At 35.4% G+C, this 20754-nt stretch overlaps 1 protein-coding gene across 5 annotated transcripts in view; it reads right to left on the bottom strand.

The window, feature by feature from the left end:
* Positions 1-20754, bottom strand: part of GALNT13 (polypeptide N-acetylgalactosaminyltransferase 13) — a 445911-nt gene that overhangs the window by 149022 nt on the left and 276135 nt on the right. For all 5 annotated transcript variants that reach the window (XM_084892276.1, XM_084892273.1, XM_084892275.1 and 2 more), the window contains exon 8: positions 13170-13287. In XM_084892276.1, coding sequence (XP_084748402.1) covers positions 13170-13287 — 118 coding nt within the window. The remainder of the gene's footprint in view (positions 1-13169; positions 13288-20754) is intronic.

The raw sequence follows: 20754 nt of genomic DNA, 5'->3' as shown, positions 1-20754 counted from the left end.
TCTCTATCTCTAGTTCCTAGCACAGAGCTTGGTACATAGTAGGTCCATATCGACTATTCACTGAATAAACCAATCAGCCAAATATTGTCCTACAGAATGATTTATACTTTTGCCCTTGGATAAGAATGCTTTCCCTTTTCAAAAGCTTTAGGATATTTGTGATCCTATAGACTTAGAAGGAGAGAATTAAGCTCATAATTTCACAGCTGCCCAAGGCTTTTTGCATTTACTCTATCTTGCATGATGATCTATCTTGAAAGTTCCCTCTACAAAACCTTGCACAGCTGGATGCTTCCTGTCAGTCTGAACTCAGCTTAAACGCTTTCTTTGAGATCTTTCTGGACCACTTTGATGCAATGCTGTGCTCCATCTCTCATTTATTTCTTCAAAGCATTTGTCTTTATCTGAAATTAACAGGCTAATTCCCGGTTTACTCCTTTATTGTTATCATCTCCCAACCGCATAATCTCATGAGAACAGGGACTGTCCTCTCTCTTCTACTGTCCTCTACCTCCTTATACCCAACTACTAAGTATTTTTTAATGAATTAGTACATTTTTTGAATTGTATATTTTGCAAACTTTGAATTTAATGACAGGTTTACCTCATTTAATCAAACACAGTGTATATAAATGACTCTTAAAATTTCAAAACTAGAAACATTTTTGGAAGTTATTTCAATTTTCATTTCCATAAAGAAAAATGGAACTTTAATTTGTAAAATAAGTAGTCCATTCAAGCGCCACATCTTTAGCTACTACACAAAAAAGTTAAACATTTCATCAGAATGACTTAGGCACATTTCAAATGTAAATAAGCAGGATAATTGCCTTAATTCTCACACCATTTTGTATGGTTAAGGACACTTAATGAGAGGCTTTCATAGAAGATGTCATATTTTTCTGTACAATAATTCTGAGCACATTTAATTTCTTCCTGTAGTTTTTTTCATTGCCATAAATTCAAACAGTTAAATTGAGGTTCTGTATATTTAGGGTCGGAAGGATCATAAGAATTTTTAAGGTTAATGCAGGTGCATATTGAGTATGTCCACTTTAGCAGAGAAGGGTGAGCAAAGGGTCACAGAGTGGGAGTGTGTTTCCCATAGGTGACAATTCAGATGTTTATATCTAGTAATGATTCTTGGTTTCTAAATGTACTGAAGCTCACTAAAAAAACAGGTGTGCCTGGCTTATTGCTATAAGCAGGGAAATTCTGTTTAGTATGTTTGAAATAGGACTGTATTTGTAAAGGAGCAACATTTTATCATAGTTCAAAATTCAAATTCTTTTTTCATGTACCTTTATTTCTATTTTATGATTTGATTAAAGAACAAAAATTTACAATGATTTCCCAGTAAAATTTATTTCCAATGTGTATTTCTGAATAAATCCTATAAAAATGTCATTCACCTCTGCTTTATAGGTTAAGGGAAATGAAAATTCACATTTTACACAAGATTTTTATATAAATTTTACTCCATTTCTTTCCTTTTATGCATTTCATTTCTAGCCCTCTTCCAGGGTTTAACAATTCCCTAATTCTCTTAATTATCTGAGTCCTGACACTTTTAGGATGTATGATGAATATCACTCAGCATTTACTGACAATAGAGACCGCTTCTGCTATAACTTTTTAAATTCTTAACTTATTGTTAAATTACATCCTTTGCACTAATTAATACTAGAAACTTGTATTCCAAGTCTTCATAAATATCATTCCCATTTACACAAACCCACATACATATAAATTTAGACATAGATAAATTTATATAAATAGATAAAAGAGTAGAGAGCATAGGTTAGACATTAGATGAGTATATGTGCAGGCTGATAAATATTCCCTGTTTACATTCTGCAGAGAAGCACTCATATGACAAGACTGTGAGGTCATGAAAAAGAGTAGTGAATGTTATTGATCCAAGACAGCACTAAATTGTGACTGTGACAACCTGAGACATTTATTTCTTAAAATAATAATAACTTTAGAAGATGATTAAGATGATAAAAGAGAAGCAGAGATTAATAACAAGTCCTAGTGTAAATAAGTTTCCTACAATGCTTTTATTTCTAAAAAACATAAGTATGTCTCCATGTAGTATGTTTGCAAGGTGAAGCATTACATCGATGGTTATTCCATATAAATCTATTCTCATGTTCTGGTTTTGTGAACCAGAAAGTTTTAATGAAGAGGCAGAGTAATCAAAGTTACCAAGCCTTAGGCTATTATAGTTTTAAACACAAAACAAGTTCTGCTACCATTAGCTAACATTCTCCTAAAGTTTGATTAATGCCTAATTTTCCTGTTGTCCATTTGTTTTTTCCTAAAGGAGCATATAAAATTACGTATTTATTGTATTTAACATCCAAAATAAACTTCTCACACTTTTATTTTGGAAAAATTGAGCCTTCTATAGAATCTTAATTAAATATAATTATATAGCTCCTACTGACCCAATGTTTTAAAATGTATATAACAGATATAACATAGTCTTTATAAACAATGTCTTAGCTATCTCTTACCCAGAGTTATTTTTTTCTGTGATTTCAATTGAACAAAGAACAAGGAGATTCAATAAGGTATGTTTAAGCAATGGATTAAGGTAGCATGGTAGCACAGATACCAGAATATCTCACTGTAAACACAAAAACTAAAAATTCAAGTCATTTGCAATGTGCTTAGGTTTACTCTGCACCAAATAGGTAACCAGAGAAAAATGTGCTGGATAGTTTCATTAATATTGGCTTATATTCTCTGTTGTTGTTAATCCTCACCAGAGGATATTTTTCTTTGATTTTTAGAGAGTGGAAAGGAGGAAGGCAGGGAGGGAGGGAAGAAGGGAGAGAGAAACATACATCAATGTGAGAGAGACACATTGATTGGTTGCCTCCCACACCCACCCCAACAGAGGCCCAGGATAAAGTCTGCCACGTAAGTACCGCCCTTGACTGGAATCAAACCTGGGACCCTTCAGTCCATAGGCCAATGCTCCATCCACTTAGCCAAACTGGCTAAGGCAACATTTGTTTATATTCTTTTACAGAGGCTATATATGAATATGATGTCAGTTTATAACCTCTTGGAGTTAAAAAAAAGAAGCCAATAAGAGAACACACTTTCAGTTATAAGTTGAATAAGCTCTGACATCTAATGTACAGTAAAGTGACTATAGTTCATAATACGGTATGAAATACAGGCATGCCTTGAGGATATTGTGGGTTCAGTTCCAGACCACTGCAATAAAGTGACTATTGCAATAAAGTGAGTAACATAAATTTTTGAATTCCCGGTGCATATAAAAGTTGTTTATACTGTATTGTAGTCTATTAAGTGTGCAATAGCAAGATATCTAAAAAAGCAACATGCATACCTCAATTAAAAAAAATACTTTATTGCTAAAAAATGCTAATCATCATTTGGGCCTGTTGAAGAAATGGCACCAATGGACTATATGCAGGGTTGTCACAAATCTTGAACTTAAAAAAAAAAAAAAGCAATATTGAGAAGTGCAAAATTGTGAAGAGCGATAAAGCAAAGCACACACAGCAACTATGTGAGGTGATGGATGTATTGATCAGTTTGATTGTGGTAACCACTTCACAATACAGTACAAGGTAAGGCAAAAGTAGATTTACAGTTGTGAGCATGCAAGACAGTTTATTTTTGTATTATTATTCATTAATTGTATTATTTTTCATATGAACAACTGGAAAACCTATGTTTGCCTACCCCTGTGTATTAAATCATCACATTGTAAGCCTCAAATATACACACTTTTCATTTGGCAATTATACCCAATAAAGCTAGGAGAAGAATAGGCTAAACAATCTTAATGTTAATACCAAAGGCTCAGAATACAAAATCGCCTGAGACCCCGACCCGCCGCACCTGCGGAACCGCAGACCCATCCTGAGCGAGCCAGGAGGCCCTAGAACTGCCATGTGCGAGCCGGGACCCCACCAGCCCCGCACCAGCCCCGCCTCGCCAAACAAGCCTCAAGTCCTGACCCACAGGACCTGCTTGGAGCACCTCCTGGTGACTAATTGTTTAGTCGTTTTGCGGTGAGAGCATCACCACCGCAGGCATTTTAAGATATAGGTTACGAGTGCTTATCATATTAAAACTAGAGGCCCGATGCACAAAATTCATGCAAGGGCCTTGGCCCCAGCCCCCACCGTATGAGGCTTTGTCTGGAAGGAAGGACTTCCAGTCTAATTAGCATATGATGCTTTTATTATTATAGATAAAAGTGCTCCACCAAAATTGTGGATAACGTTAACTTAGGTTAAATTCACTTAGCTGCAATTTTTCTATTAAAGTCTGTTTTTTATGAGCAACTCAATAAAACAAATATAGTCAAGTTTTAAACATAGACAATCCATTATGCTCAGATTTATATTAAGTTTTTTTTTTAAAGGTAGAATTCTAAAAGAACTAGACTTTTTGTCTAAATTTGTTTCTGTGTAACAAATTATGATTGACATTTTCATTTGTCAAAATCATGTGGACATTTCTAGAAAATTCTTTACTTTCTTTTAAAATCCTGGATACTACAATCCCCCAAAGTCTACAAACTTCTTTGCCTCATTTACCAAACTGTTCTGTTCGATAAAACTGTCGCCTTTCATTTTTCCATTATTTATGATGTCTGCTTCTATTTCTTTTTCACTTCATTGCTTGTACAATTTGGAAATAAGCGGATTTCACATCATAGGACATTTCACTTGGTTATATCCTTCAGATAAATTTACTGCTGTTTACATTGTGACTTTAAAGACTAAGAAAAACTGGATCATTTCAAGTAAATCCCATCCTGTCAGTTAAAGTATTTCTTATTGACAAAACTGCCTCTACCATTTAAGGGTAATGGTAATAAAACGAATATATCTGCAGTACAGAATAGTTTATTAAAAACTCCAATAAGTATTATCTCATTTCCATATAATTGTCTTAACAGGTAGATTTTTGACTCAGATATGTAGGTATTTAAAAGTAGGTAGGCTAAGACATACTGAGGATCTAGACTGAATTATACATGTCTGCAGTAGATGATACCATCAATTACATTTTTATTCATTTGTTTCTTTTTGTAGATGCCAGCAGTGTGTGTGTGTGTGTGTGTGTGTGTGTGTGTGTGCATGCTTTAATATTTAACAGCTCTATTGCATATAATTAAAATACAAAAAAACTGCATATATTTAAAATGTGCCATTTGATAAGTTTTGACTTATGTAAAACCCGTGAAGCTATGACCACAACAAAGGTAAATATATATTAAATATACATTATCCCCAAAAGTTTTCATATGCCCCTTTGTAATTCCTCCTTCCAACTCTAGTCTCCCACCCCAATTTGCTGTCCATAGACAACTTGTCTGCTTTTTATCACTTATAGATTAGTGTGCATTTACCTAAAATTTTAGATTTTAGTATACCTTTTGTCAGATTTATCACTATTTCATATCTTTGATTCTATTATAAATGAAATTTTATTTAGATTTTATATTTTTTGCTGCTAATATACAGGCATACAATTGACTTTTATATAATATCCTTGTATCTTGCAAACTGGGTAGATCACCTGCTTGTGTTAGTAGCTTTTGAAATTAATTCCATTGAATTTTCTAGATAATCATGTCATCTGGAATGACAGTCTCACTTTCCCTTTTACAATATGGATAGCATTTGTTTTTACTTTCTTGTACTGCCTAAAACCTGCATTATAGTGTTAAATGGAAGTGATAAAAGCTAATATCCTTAATTTTTTTTTATCTTAAGATGAAAACATGGTCTCTTAACAGTAATATGAGGTAGGCTTTTCCTACAAGCCCTTCTTTAGGCTGAGCAAGTTCCCTGCTATAATTAGGTTGCTCAGGTTTTTATTTCTTTTTTGTTGTTGTTTTATTCTTTTGTCCTGTTTGATTTTTAATCAGGAATGGAATTGGATTTTTTTCAAATACTTTTCTTGCCTCTATTCAGAAGGTCTTTTGATTTTTTCCTTTTTGATGTGTTAATATGGTAAATTACATTGATTGGTGTTTGAATGTTAAATCAGCCTTCCATTCCTGGGGTGAACCTCACTTAGTCATGATGCATTTTCATTTTACACATTGAAAGAATTGATTTGCTAAAGTTTATTTAGAATTTTTACATCTGTGTTCATGGGGGGTATTGACTTGTGGTTTGGTTTTCTATTCTCTTAATGCCTGTCAAGTTTTGCTATTTGAGTAGCACTGACCTCACAGAATGAATTGGGAGGTATTATCTCCTCTTCAATATTCTGGAAGTTTGTGTAAAACCGTTCTTATTTCTACCCAAAACTACGGGTAGAATCTACCAGTGAAGTCATCTGGCAAGTGGGTTTCCTTTGCCAATAGTCGTTTTTTACACTACAAGTTTCTTTCTTTCCTTTTTTTTTTTTTTTTTTTTTTACCAGTTTTTAGGGCTGTTAGATTGATCTACTACTTGTGGGTTTTGATAGTTTGTCTTTTAAGGAAGTTGTCTAGTTTATTGAAGTCAAATTTACTGCCATAATGCTGTTAATAGCCTACCTAATAAAGGAGTAATATGCAAATTAGCCATCACTCTGCTCCACAAGCCACACCCACCAACCATGTCCACAAGCCAATCAGAGCAAGTATGCAAATAAACCCAACCAAGATGGCTACAGCCACAGAGAACAGGAGGGAGGTGTTTCCCCGGCAACAGAGGAAGTCAAGCTTTCCGCCTGCCCTTTGTCAGCCTAAGCCTCCACTCAAGGCTACAAAGTTTCAATTATAGAAAGTAAACAAATCCAAACAGAATCTGCTGCCACCATGGAGTGAGCAGGAGGCTTGGCTCTGCTCCAGGCTACAAAGTTTCAATTGTAGAAAGTAAATATATCCCAGATACAGGGCCTCCGCTTGGGTTGCTGGGGGTGTGGCTGGCCTGCAAACCACCACAGACCTCTCTCTCAGGCCACCCCATGCCCCAAGGGAACCCCCACCCTGATCTGGGACACCCTTCAAGGCAAACCAGCTGGACCCATCCGTGCACCAGGCTTCTATTCTATCTAATAAAAGAGTAATATGCAGATTGACCATCACTCCAACACACAATATGGCTGCCCCCAAGTGCTCAAAGATCATGCCCCTATGTGGACACAAGATGGCCAGCAGGGGAGGGCAGCTGGGAGGCACCAGGCCTGCAAGGGAGGGTAGTTGAAGGCGATCAACCCTGCAGGGAAGGGCAGTTAGGGGTGACCAGGCTGGCAGAGGAGGGAAGTTTTGGTCAAATGGGCTGGCAGGGGAGCAGTTACACATCAATCTGGCTGGCATGGGAGTGGTTAGGGGGTAATCAGGCTGGCAGGCAGAAGTGGTTAGGGGCAATCAGGAAGGCAGGCAGGCAAGTAGTTGGGAGCCAGCAGTCCTGGATTGTGAGAGGGATTTCTGACTGCCCGTTTAGGCCATATCCTGGTGGGATCAGGCCTAAACGGGCAGTCAGACATCCCTAAAGGGGTCCCAGATTGAAGCTTCACAGACAAGAAAAAGCTAAAGGAGTTCATCACCACCAAATCAGTATTATATGAAATGCTAAGGGGTATTCTCTAAGAAGAGGAAGAAAGAGTTAAAGATAAAAATTATAAAAAACAAAGTGACAACAAATACATGTCTATCAACAAGTGAATCTAAAAATCAAGTAAATAAAAAATCTGAAAAACAGAATAAACTGGTGAATATAATAGAAGCAGGAGCATAGAAAGGGCGTGGACTGACAACTCTTGGAGGAAGGGGGTGGGAGGTGCGGGAAGAGATTGGACAAAAATCGTACACCTATGGACAAGGACAATGAGGAGGGTAAGGGCATGGGGTGGGGTGGGAACTGGGTGGAGGGGAGCTGGAGTGGGGAGAAGAACAACTGTAATAATATGAATAATAATGGTTTATCAAAAAAATTAATCTCTTTTCTGGGTAGGGGAGTTTTAGAACCACATTTTAACTAACAATTATTGAAGAAGTACTTTATATAAGTATTGCATATTCTAACTTGAATAGTATTTTCATATACATTCTCTTCATTGATTATCTATGGTCAAGGACTGATTTTTAAGGGCAAGGTTGTTATTAAGTGAGGCTCAGGAGTGTCAGGACTTATTCAAAGTTGCACAGCTTATAACCACAATATCAATTGCTGCGTTTTATTACACATTTTACTATATGTGTGGTCATTGGGGTGCTCAGTACTATATACTAAGTTTTATTTAATCATCTCTGAAAGTGTATCAGGAAAGTGCTACAAACTCTTTTATTGTAGATATGAAGAAACTAGAGCTCAGGAGACATACTATCTTGCCCAAATCATCCTAATAAAAGGTTAATATGCAAAATCAACCAAATAGAGGAATAACCAAATGTTAGAACTGGTTGCTATGACACACCCTGACCAGCTGGGGGCAGATTGTCAGCACAGTAGCTGCCCCCTGGTGGTCAGTGTGCTCCCACAGGGGGCGCGCTGCTCAACCAGAAACCCTGAGCTGAGCTCATGGCTGGCAAGCTCAGCCCCGAGGGCTCCTAGACTGTGAGAGGCCACAGGCCTGGCTGAGCAATACTTCCCCCTCCCCCCGTGTATGGATTTCATGCACTGGGTCTCTAGTAGAGCTAATTAATGTCAGACTGGAACTTGAGTCCTGACTGTCAGACTCCTAGGTCATTCTTGTAACTGTTAGTCTAACATTCATGGCTGTGGGACACTCTTCCATGTCCCTTGATGACTTCTCACTTTTCTCCCCCAGGACCTCAATTGGCTCAACAATGGCAGACTATCTCATTTTATTTATTTTTTTATTTTATTTTTATTTTTTTATTTTTAAAATATATTTTATTGATTTTTTACAGAGAGGAAGGGAGAGAGATAGAGAGCTAGAAATGTCAATGAGAGAGAAACATCGACCAGCTGCCTCTTACACACCCCCTACTGGGGATGTGCCCGCAACCAAGGTACATGCCCTTGACCCGAATCGAACTCGGGACCTTTCAGTCTACAGACCGATGCTCTACCACTGAGCCAGACTATCTCATTTTAAATTGAACAAAATATTGTGCATTCTTGGAAATATTGCTCCTGTGCTATACTCATGAAAGGCACGGTCTTTTGCTGGCGATGCTTGTTGGATGGTATTTATGCTAATATCATAGATATTACTTAAAGATGACACTTTTGATGGTAAATATATATTATCATGGGCTCACTTTTTTTTTATCAATTATTTTATATGGATATTCATTTTTGAATTTATCCTATCTAAAGTTTCAACTCCTACCAATCTCCAACATCTCCCATTTCATATTTCTCTCCCTTATTTTTTCTCTTTAACTCTTAGTACCAATATATTAATATACAGGGGTGGACAAAAATAAGTTCATAGTGGTTCATGTGGGAAATTATTAATAATATAATAATTAATAAATAATAATACAAGAACAAACTGTTTCACTTACAACTGTAAACTTACATTTGTCCGCCCCTGTATTTTACTTCCCTTGTTTATTATCTGTCTCCTTCTCGAAAATATAATTTCCATAAGCACACACCATTTTGTCTGTTTTGTTCACTACTGTATCCCATGAACTGACTGAATGAAAACTCAATAAATGTCAGCAAATAAACCAACATTTGTGTTTAGGCAGTATTCTTAGGATTTATGTTATGTGGATGATGGTTGTGGAATGAAGCAGAGAGCAATATCTGAGACTAAGCTTTCAGGAGTATTAGCATCTACCTATACATAGTCTCACTGTCATATGATGTATATATGTATATACCAAAGGAGACTAAAGCCTATAACAGAAAGATAAGATCACTAGATGAGGCAGCCATTTCAGAAGTGTGGAGGATGATCACGCTTGCATATTAGCTTCTTCTCTCTCTCCCGATAATATCATCAGCAGTTAGGAGTGACGTGTTATGGAGGGATGAACCTTAATGAGGAGGTAGCAGTGTGGTAATTAGCACCATAGCTGGTGGTCTCAGAACACTGGGGTTCAATTCTCAGCTATTCCACCTAATAGCTCTATAAATATTAGAAATCAATAATATTTTTTACCAAAATTTATTTATCCTGATACTTCAAGGAATTCTTCAACCCTAAGAAACTGTTAAAACCTATTGTAGTAAGAGACTGGATGCTTCTCTCTCGGGAGATCTAGAGTTTTCATCAAATTTTCAATGTCTCAGTACTTATAATAATCTGGGTATCTAAGACCAAGTGATGTTGTTATAAATAAATCTGCAAGATGCATTTCTTTAGATTGGCTTAAAACCCCTTAAGGCTAGTCAGACTCGTGATATTTTGCAAACCCTTAATATTTCTCTGTTTCTAATTACCCTGAAATCTACATAAACCAGAACTGCAAAATAGAATTTCACTATGATTACAATCACCTTTCCACAGTTGAGGTTAAATGATTTGACTACATGACAAAGACACCTCATACATAAATTTCTTTTTAAGAAATCATATTTTATTGTCAATAATAACTATGTATCTCTCATAGAAATGTGACTTTTTGAGAGTAAAAGCACCATGCCTTACTCATTTTTGTGGTCTTAGCATCTAGAAAGTGTAAAGCATATATTACACACTCAAAATGTGTTTGCTCTATAACAGTGTTTCCCAAACTTCTCTCATGATGAGAATCACCTGGTGGAGTTGTTAAAACACAGATTCCTGAATCCCAACTAAGAAGTGCTAAACTAGAATTTTTGGGAACATATAGGTAAAATTGTATACTTAACTAGTGCTCTAAGACAGATTTTATATACAGAGCACTAAGTTAGGTATGCAATTTTACCTATATGTTCTCAAAAATTCTAGTTTAGCACTTCTTAGTTGGGATTCAGGAATCTGTGTTTTAACAACTCCACCAGGTGATTCTCATCATGAGTGAAGTTTGGGAAACACTGCTCTATAATGACTGAGCTGGATATTAGTCTCAGGTCTTCTGATTGTAAATCCTCAATATAGTCTCTTTTCATAAAGTTAGTCTAACGGGGAAGTCTCATTGCTTTGTTAACATACTGTTTCAGCATTTTTTCTTACTATCTTCCTCAGCTAGGGTACTAGTTATTACTGTTATATTCATATCATGGGAAGGAAACTAAGCACGAATCAAGAGTCTAACAAAAAGGAAAATATATAGGTTGTTTCTCCTGAAATCAGATGGAAACTGAAGTCGGTGATATGTTTTAAAACAATTGAAAAAGTAGTCACTTATGAATACTTCATTTTTTTTAATAAACTCAAAGCAACCAATCACAGTAAACCTCTTATATCATCTTCTAGGGATCTGATCATCCTTAGGGCCACTAGTTGCATTCACTCTGTCCCCCTGGTATTTGCATCAAATAGTATCAAATTTTCAAATTTTATATTCTCAAGTCTTCCTTTTTGATACATTTATACCTCTGTTGCATTTTCTGATCATATTCTTCTGTTTTATTACACTAAATTACTCCTAAACACATCTTTAAATCAGATGAAGAATATCCACCCAGTACTGGAGCTATGTATTGAGAGTAATTGGAGTCCATTGGCAGAGATTCATGCTTAACAGGCAAGAAGAACAGAGGTGAATATGAATCTTAGAAAACAATGAAAAAAGGTGGGCAGTAGAATCACAGATAATAGTAATATTACCATGTTGATTTTTTCCTTATGTAATCTCGGCAATATCCAAGGAATATTGGTTTATTAATATGTAAATACTCTCATCATCATATCTAAGATGAAGAGCAAACTGCTTTTAAGATTTGCATTTCCTTCCTTCCTTACTTCCTTCCTTCCTTCCTTCCTTCCTTCCTTCCTTCCTTCCTTCCTTCCTTCCTTCCTAACTTCCTAACTTCCTTCCTTCCCTTTCTTCTTCCTTTTCATAACTGTCATCTGTTATTCTCTGCACTTTCTGAACCCCATGAAGTAAAAATGTTAGGTCCCAAATGTCCCCAAAGGTTGTGCAAAGATGCATCATGTGCCTGATGCAAGAACACATTCCTGAGTATTGTACTAAGATTGTAGAGCAAATTGCAATAGTCTATAAATATATAAGCAAATACAGAAAGAATAAAATTCCATTAACTAATGCTGTTTTCAGACATCTGACTATAAGAAAGGTTTATAGGCAAACAATTGTATAACTAGGCCATTCTATTATAGTACTTATAAAATAATTCAGATTATACAAGATCCATTAAGTTCCATGTTATATAAATTCAAAGTAGTTCTTAGTTTCAATATGAAACATTTTCTTACAGAGCATTATTATATTTTATAAGTGAAAAAAACTTTACTGTCCAAAGTGTATATATAAATCTATATATCATTGATAAATATACCTAAACTCTAACAATTTCATTGCACAAATAATTTTGGCAAACAATAGTGTTTTGAATATTTCATGTTAAAGTCTAAAATGGAAAAACTAGCAATGCTACTAACTTATTTCACTTAAAATGATAATATATGTGTTTTGAAGAAAAAACAACAGTATATTAGCACTTATTTGATAGGATGAAAGCACATTTATGTGTCTGTATTTTAAATTTATAAATATAATAAAATATTAAAAATATTTATATGTTTCCTAAATCATATATATGAGGGAGTAATTATTAATTTTTATTTACCTAGAAGGTCACTTAATGAGTGAATTTGCATTATTTAAACTGATTCATCAAACAATGTCTATGATTGTAAAAGTAGTTATGCTACACACACAATTATACAGAAAATCTTTCACCAGATCATTGTTAAAGTTATTTGAGAATAACCTCAGGCAGCATTTGCAAATTCAGATAACATAGTTTTAGTGCCAAAATACACATTGATTTTATAGAGAACTGCTTTATTGAAAAAAAGTAAAGCCTGTCTTTATTTTAAACACTTGAAAGACAATGTCTTTGTACTATGAATAAAATAATTATTTTGAAAACTTAAAAAAATAACTAAATTTTCCCATTTAACAGTAAATATTGCATGCAAAAGACTCTAGCAAATATTTTTAATAAGTGTTAACATGTCAACAGATCAGCAATTTGCATCACTTCACAAAAAAGATTCCACAGTAAATGACTAGGTCTATGTGTGCATGCAACAGCATAGTATGTTTAGAGTAAAAAAATAAAGGAAAAGGCAATTACCCTAAAAGACATTTCAAGATTCTCTCCACCCCAGATATCCATTCCTGCATCGTAAGTTCCTATCTCTTCAAAGTAGTTTCTGTCAATAGAAAATAGGCCACCAGCCATAGTAGGGGTCCTAGTTGAAAAAACAAAACAAAAAGAAAAGAATATCTTTTGAAAACAATATGTGGAGTTTAATGACTGTAGCAAATATCTTTGAGACATTTTACATTAAAAATAATACTACTCAAAAATCTCAAACTGAAAACATAAAGCCAAGATGTAAGAGGTCTTTAAATTAGTAAATAGCATTTTATCGTATTTTCTGTAAAACTAAATTTAGATTAGACTCTTTTTGTTATAAGTGATCATACAGACACATGGAAGTAACACAGGGCACTTAAGAGGAGGGCATCTACATTCCTTCTGAAAGGCCAAAGTGAAGAGAAGTTAGTGCTCTTTGTACCACCCTTTAAGAGATTACTAATCATGAAACTGCCCGTAGTGATCTTTTGTCATCTGATTATAAATCATTTTCATGTGAAAATGGTTTTTCTAAGGAAATATCTATAGCCTACTTAAATATGAAAAATATTGAATGCTATAAAATTTTTATAGACAGTTAAGTAATAAGAATTACAAAAGTATTTTCAAACATCAGAATATTACATCTATCACATATTTGTCTCTTTAGCTAACTAAAATAACACTATCAATCATATAACACTGGAGAAACATAGATCCCTTTGCTATGCAGAGATTTAAAGTAAATTTGGCACAGATGCTAAAACTTTTTCCTAGAAATAAATGCCTTTGGTTCTTAAATTCAAAACTTCTCTATAAGAACAAAGAAGTCAAATATTTTGTTTTAAATGATTAATTAATTTTAAAAGATCATTAAAGCAATGTTGATGTGTGAACTATACAAGTCTTTCTATACAAGTACTAGAGGCCTGGTGCACGAAATTTGTGCACAGGGATTGGGGGGTGGTGCCCTCAGCTTAGCCTGCACCCTCTCCAATCCAGGACTTCTCAGGCAATATCCGACTGCCAGTTTAGGCCCGATCCTGGAATTGGGCCTAAATCAGCAGTTGGACATCCCTCTCACAGTCCTGGACCACTAATCGCTCACCTGCCTGCCTATCTGGTCACCCTAACAGCCCTCCCCTGCTGGCATGATAGCCCCTCACTTCTTCTGCATGCCTGCCTGATCGCCCCTAACTGCCCCCTCTGCCAGCCTGGTTGCTCCCAAATGCCCTCCCTGCTGGCCTGGTAGCCCCCAACTGCCCCCTTTAGCAGCCTGGTCACCCCTCTTTCTCCCCTCCCCCCCACTGGCCTGGTCACCCCATGCAGCCTGCTTGTTCAGTCATTTGGTCATCCATCACTAACCCCCCTGCTGGCCTGGTCATAGGCAGCCATCTTGTGAGGGTATGAGGGTTAATTTGCATATTACCTCTTTATTACATAGTATTATAAATTTAACTAAAAAAGTATGGCTTATTTGGTTGGGCATAGTCCCATGTACCAAAAGGTTGCTGGTTAGATTCCAGATCAGGGTACATGCCTGGGTTGGGGACTTGATCCCTGGTAGGGCGCATGCAGGAGGCAGTCTATTGATGTTGCTCTTTCTCCATATCTCTTCCTCTCTAAAATCAAGAAACTAGTCTTTAAAAAAAAGAAAAAGAAAGAAAATTCTAGTTGTTCACAACTGGATCTATCTACATTGGAAATTATTATTTTTGAACATTAATTGTAGTATAGTGGTTTCCAATCTTCTTAGCAGCCCTGACAAACTTTTAAAAAATGCATTTCCATGGGTATGACTCTCCATAGACTCAGATTTCATTAACAGGACATGGGGCCAGACCTTTGGCATTGCGTAAAGTTCCCAGCTCATTATAATGTGCTGGTCAAGAAGAGAAACACTGGTCGAGTAACTAATTTGGAACGTTCATCCACCTGGTCTGAGATTAGTAAAAAAGAAAACAAATGCTTTGCTTCTCCTTGAAATTATATCCTCTTCTGCCAGAGGATATGCTCATGTCCTCTAATTGAACAGTACAGTTCAATGAAAAAAACCACCAAATAATATTGTACTTAGATAGCTACCAGATTGTGAGGTTCCTGATTTCTCCCCGTGCTCTCACTGTTTTATACTCAGGTAATTAACTGCCCATCAGCTGGAGGAGCACAGGCTCTCTTAGTCTCGGAGCAGTTTTAATGCTTCTGGTCTTGCTGAGTTCCTATCAGGAACAGCACCACTGACCTTCTGAATTATTAGAGAAGCACTAACAAAGTGAAACAGATGGTACTTATGGTAGCCACAACCCTCACCTGACTGGGGTTTTGGAACTCTATGGCAATAACTATATATGGTACTAGAGTGCTGGAAAGCTTATATAATAAAATGAGGAACAAAAAACTGCTTCAATTATCCTATCATAATGCAACCAAGTGCTTAAGAATGTTAAGTAATGCATTTTTAATGATCAGTTCAGAGTGCCTATCCACTTATCTGTGAACTCCCTCACATAGCTAATAAAGAGCTAATGCATTAAAGTTAAATACCAGCATTGATTTTCATCTTACATTTTGGTCATAATTCCTATACATGTGTGAGAAATGTATAATAAATGCCTACAGTAAATCATATTTAACTGTAGGAATGACTCAAAAAGTTTCACTTATTCTTGAAAAGTAACAAAAATAAAATGGCCCCTCAAAAAAAAAAAAAAAAAAGATCCTGTATTTCTGAAGAAATAAGCTGCTAAAGACAATTTTTTGTCTTTGCAATGTCAGCTCTCGCAAATAGTCTATAGACCATTCCTTAAATTATATCTACAGCCAAAGCCAGAGTTATGCAACATGTTCTGTTCTAAGTAAACTGAATGCCCAATTTATGTATGCCTATGTGAACCCTTAGTGTTCAGGTGTCTAGAAGATAAAGACCTTGATTATAGTTGAATTATCTGAGAGTATATCCTTTTTAATATTGTGTTTATACAATGTCGCACCAACCAACTAATTCACTCAGTGGAGGGAATGGGGCAGAGCTCAATGGCTATGAATGTGACCTGTTACACAGTAGGTAGGTGAAGATGAATTAATAGAAGAAAAACACTTAGCACAGCGCCCAGCACATAATAAAGCTAGGTGATATATCTTTGTTGTTGATGTAATCATTCAAACAGAAAACTTGAGTTTCCTTATTTTAGCTCCCCATAAACACACCCCAACTTTAGATTTCAAGATCATTTGAAACTATGTCATATCCAAGACATTGAACACTGAAATCTGCCACTCTGAACACAATTTATTTTATAAGCTTTCCTATTTCAATCCAATGGAAGTCATTTTTTATTCTTCATTGGGTGATTTTGGTTTCTTAGCTATTCAATGTTATCACATAACAATCCCCTTTAGGAATTGCTTTCTTTCTCCTACTGCCTCTTCAAGATTCAGCCATGTCAAGGAAAAAATTAGCCTAACCCCCGAGGTTCTCTGCCCTGGCCTTATATAACTCATTATCTTTTTGTAAATATAGTACCTGGGTAAGATTATCATTTCTCTTCCTCATCTATTTATGCTCCAAAGACCCACAAAGTCATTGAAAAAGTAATATGATAAGTTCAACTGGTCGTACTGGAAGTCCATGTTATGGACTCTGCTTAGTTCACAAATTGCTAAGGATCCTTTTATCTATGTTTATTTGTTCACTTGTCTTATTTGAAACTTTTCCAAAAGTTTGGGACACTTCTTCAGAAACTAGAGATTGAGTCAATGCATAAAGTGTGAACTCCCTCAACTCTCTACCTCTACCTCTCTCTCTAGATAGACAGATAATTAGATAGATGATGATGATGATGATGATGATAGATGATAGATAGATAGATGATAGATCTTCTTATGGACCCTTTCTCTTGTTTCAGAGGCAAGAATATCTCTTCATTATGGGCTAGCATTTACTCTTGTCCCCTCAGCTGGCTCTTTTCTGACTACTCTTTCAGCATCTTGTTCATTGGCTATTACATTTGTGTTTTATGCCTTTTGATTTCTCTAGATTGTCGTCTTGAGTTTATAAAACTTCAATTAAGTTCTATGCTAAGTCAAAATACACCTTCAATGCCATCCTAAGACTCATTTAAACTAGGGACATATATTTTCTATTTCCTTAACGGATAACCTTTTTGAAAGGATACTCTCTATATACTCCCTCAACTCCTCTTCACTTTCTAAATAAAATCTGGATCTTGCTCTCAACTTTATGACATTTTTTTTTTCCTGAACCTCAATTGCCTTTCCTGGACTTCTCCATTTGAAAACATTTAACACAATTCATCCCCTGCTTGAAATCTTTTCACCTCTGACTCCCCTTGCATTATTCTAGAGAGATTGTTCCTTCTTTCAACGAGAATATTCAGTTATGATTCTTATTGATGCCCCTTCCTCTTCCTTTCCCTTGCTGGTTATCAGATCTTAGTCAAGTTTTTAGTTTCACATCTGCAACATGAGTACACAATACAATTTATATCGCCATTTCCTAACAATGTGCACTTAACAATTATTGCCTTTTGTCCCAAAATGCAGTCTTCACCAGGGTCTCTAAGTAACACTTTTTTCTATCCTTCTATAAACTCATTTGTCATATGTCTCTAATCATCATCTCTATGAGTGGGACTCCTAATCCATGCTTCTTTTCTCTCTTCCCTCTGCATTGTGTGCTTTTTATTTTCTTTAAAAAGTTATTTTTAAATAACTAGATATTTTCTTAAAAAAAAAAAATCTTTCCGAAACCGGTTTGGCTCAGTGGTAGAGCATTGGTCTGTGGACTGTAAGGTCCAGGGTTCAATTCTGGTCAAGGGCATGTACATTGGTTGTGGGCATATCCCCGGTAGGGGGTGTGCAAGAGGCAGCTGGTCGATGTTTCTCTCTCATAGATGTTTCTAGCTCTCTATCTCTCTCCCTTCCTCTCTGTAAAAAAAATCAATAAAATATATTTTTAAAAAATCTTTCTGACTCTGCTCAGTGTGCTTAGCACAGAACTGAGAATGTGCTATCCCTTTTCTATCTGCTTCTCTTTCAATGTCCCCTATTTCCTTCCAGAGCCTTAATATAAAATGAAGAAAATGCCTTTCAACGCCTTTAATTTTTGTGGCTCATTCATTTCCCGAATACTTCCAATTTCTTTCCAAAGCACTTTTGACACTTCCCTGTGTTCTCTGTTATCATGGTCACTATGCAATTTTAGTCTCCGTATTTCTCTGTGTTAATGATAACCTCTTGCTTTTAGAGCCTGCTGCTTCCAAAACGTATTCTATAAACCACAGCCAGATTAATTTCTCTAAATTAAAACCCTCTAAAAATGTTAAACAGATGTTCAAAACCCTATTGTAAGGAATAAATGCCAGCTTCTGATCCTGGCACCAGGGATCTGCAGTCACCCAATGAGCTCCACCCATCCTTTGAACTATTTCCCTGTAGTTAAATTGTTTAGCTTTTGCTATTAAATGTTTCACACTTTCTCACCTTGGTACACATGTTCAAATCTATTTGTCACTTTCATTTTCCTTTGTAAACACCTTCTCTATTCTTAGGCCATTACAAACACAGATTCCATGCACTCTGCCCTTAGTACAATCTAGATGTAATAATTCCCTTTTACTTTCTATAACACCCTATTTTTGCCTCAAGGCACTTGTGACTACTATCAAATATTATGTCTATATACATTTTACTACTTCTGTAAGTATACTCAATATATTGGTTTAATAGCATAAGACTAGTAATGTACATTTACTTAATAAATAAAATTTTAAAATTAGCAATGTATTTCATGGACCAAAACACAATCTATTTAAAAGTTTAAATTAGCTACAATTTTATTTCTAAAATATAACAAAAATCTTGGCTCACACCTGATAAAATGATGAGTAACAAAAATGTCTTCATTGATTCCAAGATTTTCAAAGCCTTTAAAAGAGGTTTTGGGAGCTCAGTGTGATAGTACTTCAGAATTAAAGATATAAACTTTGTAATAATGTAACATATTAAAGGACTCGCAAAATAAGTATTTGACATAAAAACATAACTGTATCTTTTAACCAGAAGTTAAAAAAAAGTTAGATGATAAAATAAATGTGATTATTGAGTGATGTTAAAATGCAATGCTTGCATTTTCACTGAGAAAACAATGTATCCTACTTTCCACACTGGATTTATCACAATATGTGTGAAAAGCAGGCACACAGTAAGGAGTCTCTAAGAGTCAGCTACATTTAGTTTTTAGGAGTAAGGCCTTATTATCAAAACTCATCCCCACAGATGATGTTCAGCATGCAGCTTAAACTCTGTGCCTCAATTTCATCATCCATAAAATGGGGACATGTGTTAATGCATGTAACACTTTAAGCATAGTACCAACAAGTACTACACATTATAAATATTATTTTTACTTAAAAAGAAGAAAACAGCTGTGCTGTGTTTGGCAAGATTACAATCAACTTTATTTTTATTGGTTTTAGAGTCCAATTAAGTTTTAATAGAACTATAGTATTTTAGAGCTACAGAAACCTAGACTTGATCAACAAAATTTAGTCACAATGTGTTTAAATCACTTGTTCAAGGACCACAAATAGTAGTGAGTGGCCCAGTTAAAAACAAAACAAAACAAAACATATTTCCCTTTTTCCTTCTTTCCGTCCTTCCTTCCTTCCTTCCTTCCTTCCTTCCTTCCTTCCTTCCTTCCACCCATCCATCATCTACTAATCAGTGGTCTCTCAGTTGACCTTTTTAACTTATATAGCAAAAAATTTGAGGTAGCTAACTCAAAATACATTTTCCTGATTTCCAGTTCCAAATTTATGTACCACGTCTTCCCGTGAATTTTAGCAATGCTTTTCAGAGCAATTTCTTCAAAGTTATATAAACATCATTTCTTCTCACCATTTTTCCTTTGCTATATCAGGATTCTATTTAATCTTACCTGGCAAATACCCAAGGTGTCAGGAGAAAAAAAAAATCTAAAGAAGATTTGAGAAACTATAGCTCAGCTTTAAGCTGTTATTTGCGTTGGCCAAATATCACAATATGTAGGCTGTTAGTATTTATAGCTCTACATTACTAACATTTCTCATATTGTATAAACCACAATAAAAATAAGTGACAAATATAAATATTTCATTATGTATACATATGTGAGGCATAAAATCTAAAATAGTAAAACGATTTTATTTTTAATACCATAGAATATAATGACTTCATTTGGTTAAACATTTGGCAGGTTTTGAAATCAAAGGAAAATCAGATGCTGTCTCTCTTCTTCCTTCCTTAATCTGTCTACACCCAAATACTATACCCAAATGCAGAAAGCAGAAGAGAGAGAAAAGAAGCAAAAGCATAACAATTATTTTATTCGAGCAATGAATAATCAAATGTGGAATATGATTAAAGGTTTTTACAGAGAAAAAGTGGGAAGTTCGGTGCAATATTGCATACCATGACACTCATTTGAACATATGTTTGGGTGAGATGATAGTTTTCTATAGAAAAGAAACTGTTGCTGTAGGAGTTATGCTGGATTAAGCTCTAAGCAAGAAAGCTTACT

This window comes from Pipistrellus hanaki, assembly GCF_964339955.1.
Source record: "Pipistrellus hanaki genome assembly, chromosome: 8".
Lineage (NCBI taxonomy): Eukaryota > Metazoa > Chordata > Mammalia > Chiroptera > Vespertilionidae > Pipistrellus > Pipistrellus hanaki.
Note: the sequence above shows the minus strand (reverse complement) of the source record. Positions and strands in the feature narration are given on the sequence as shown.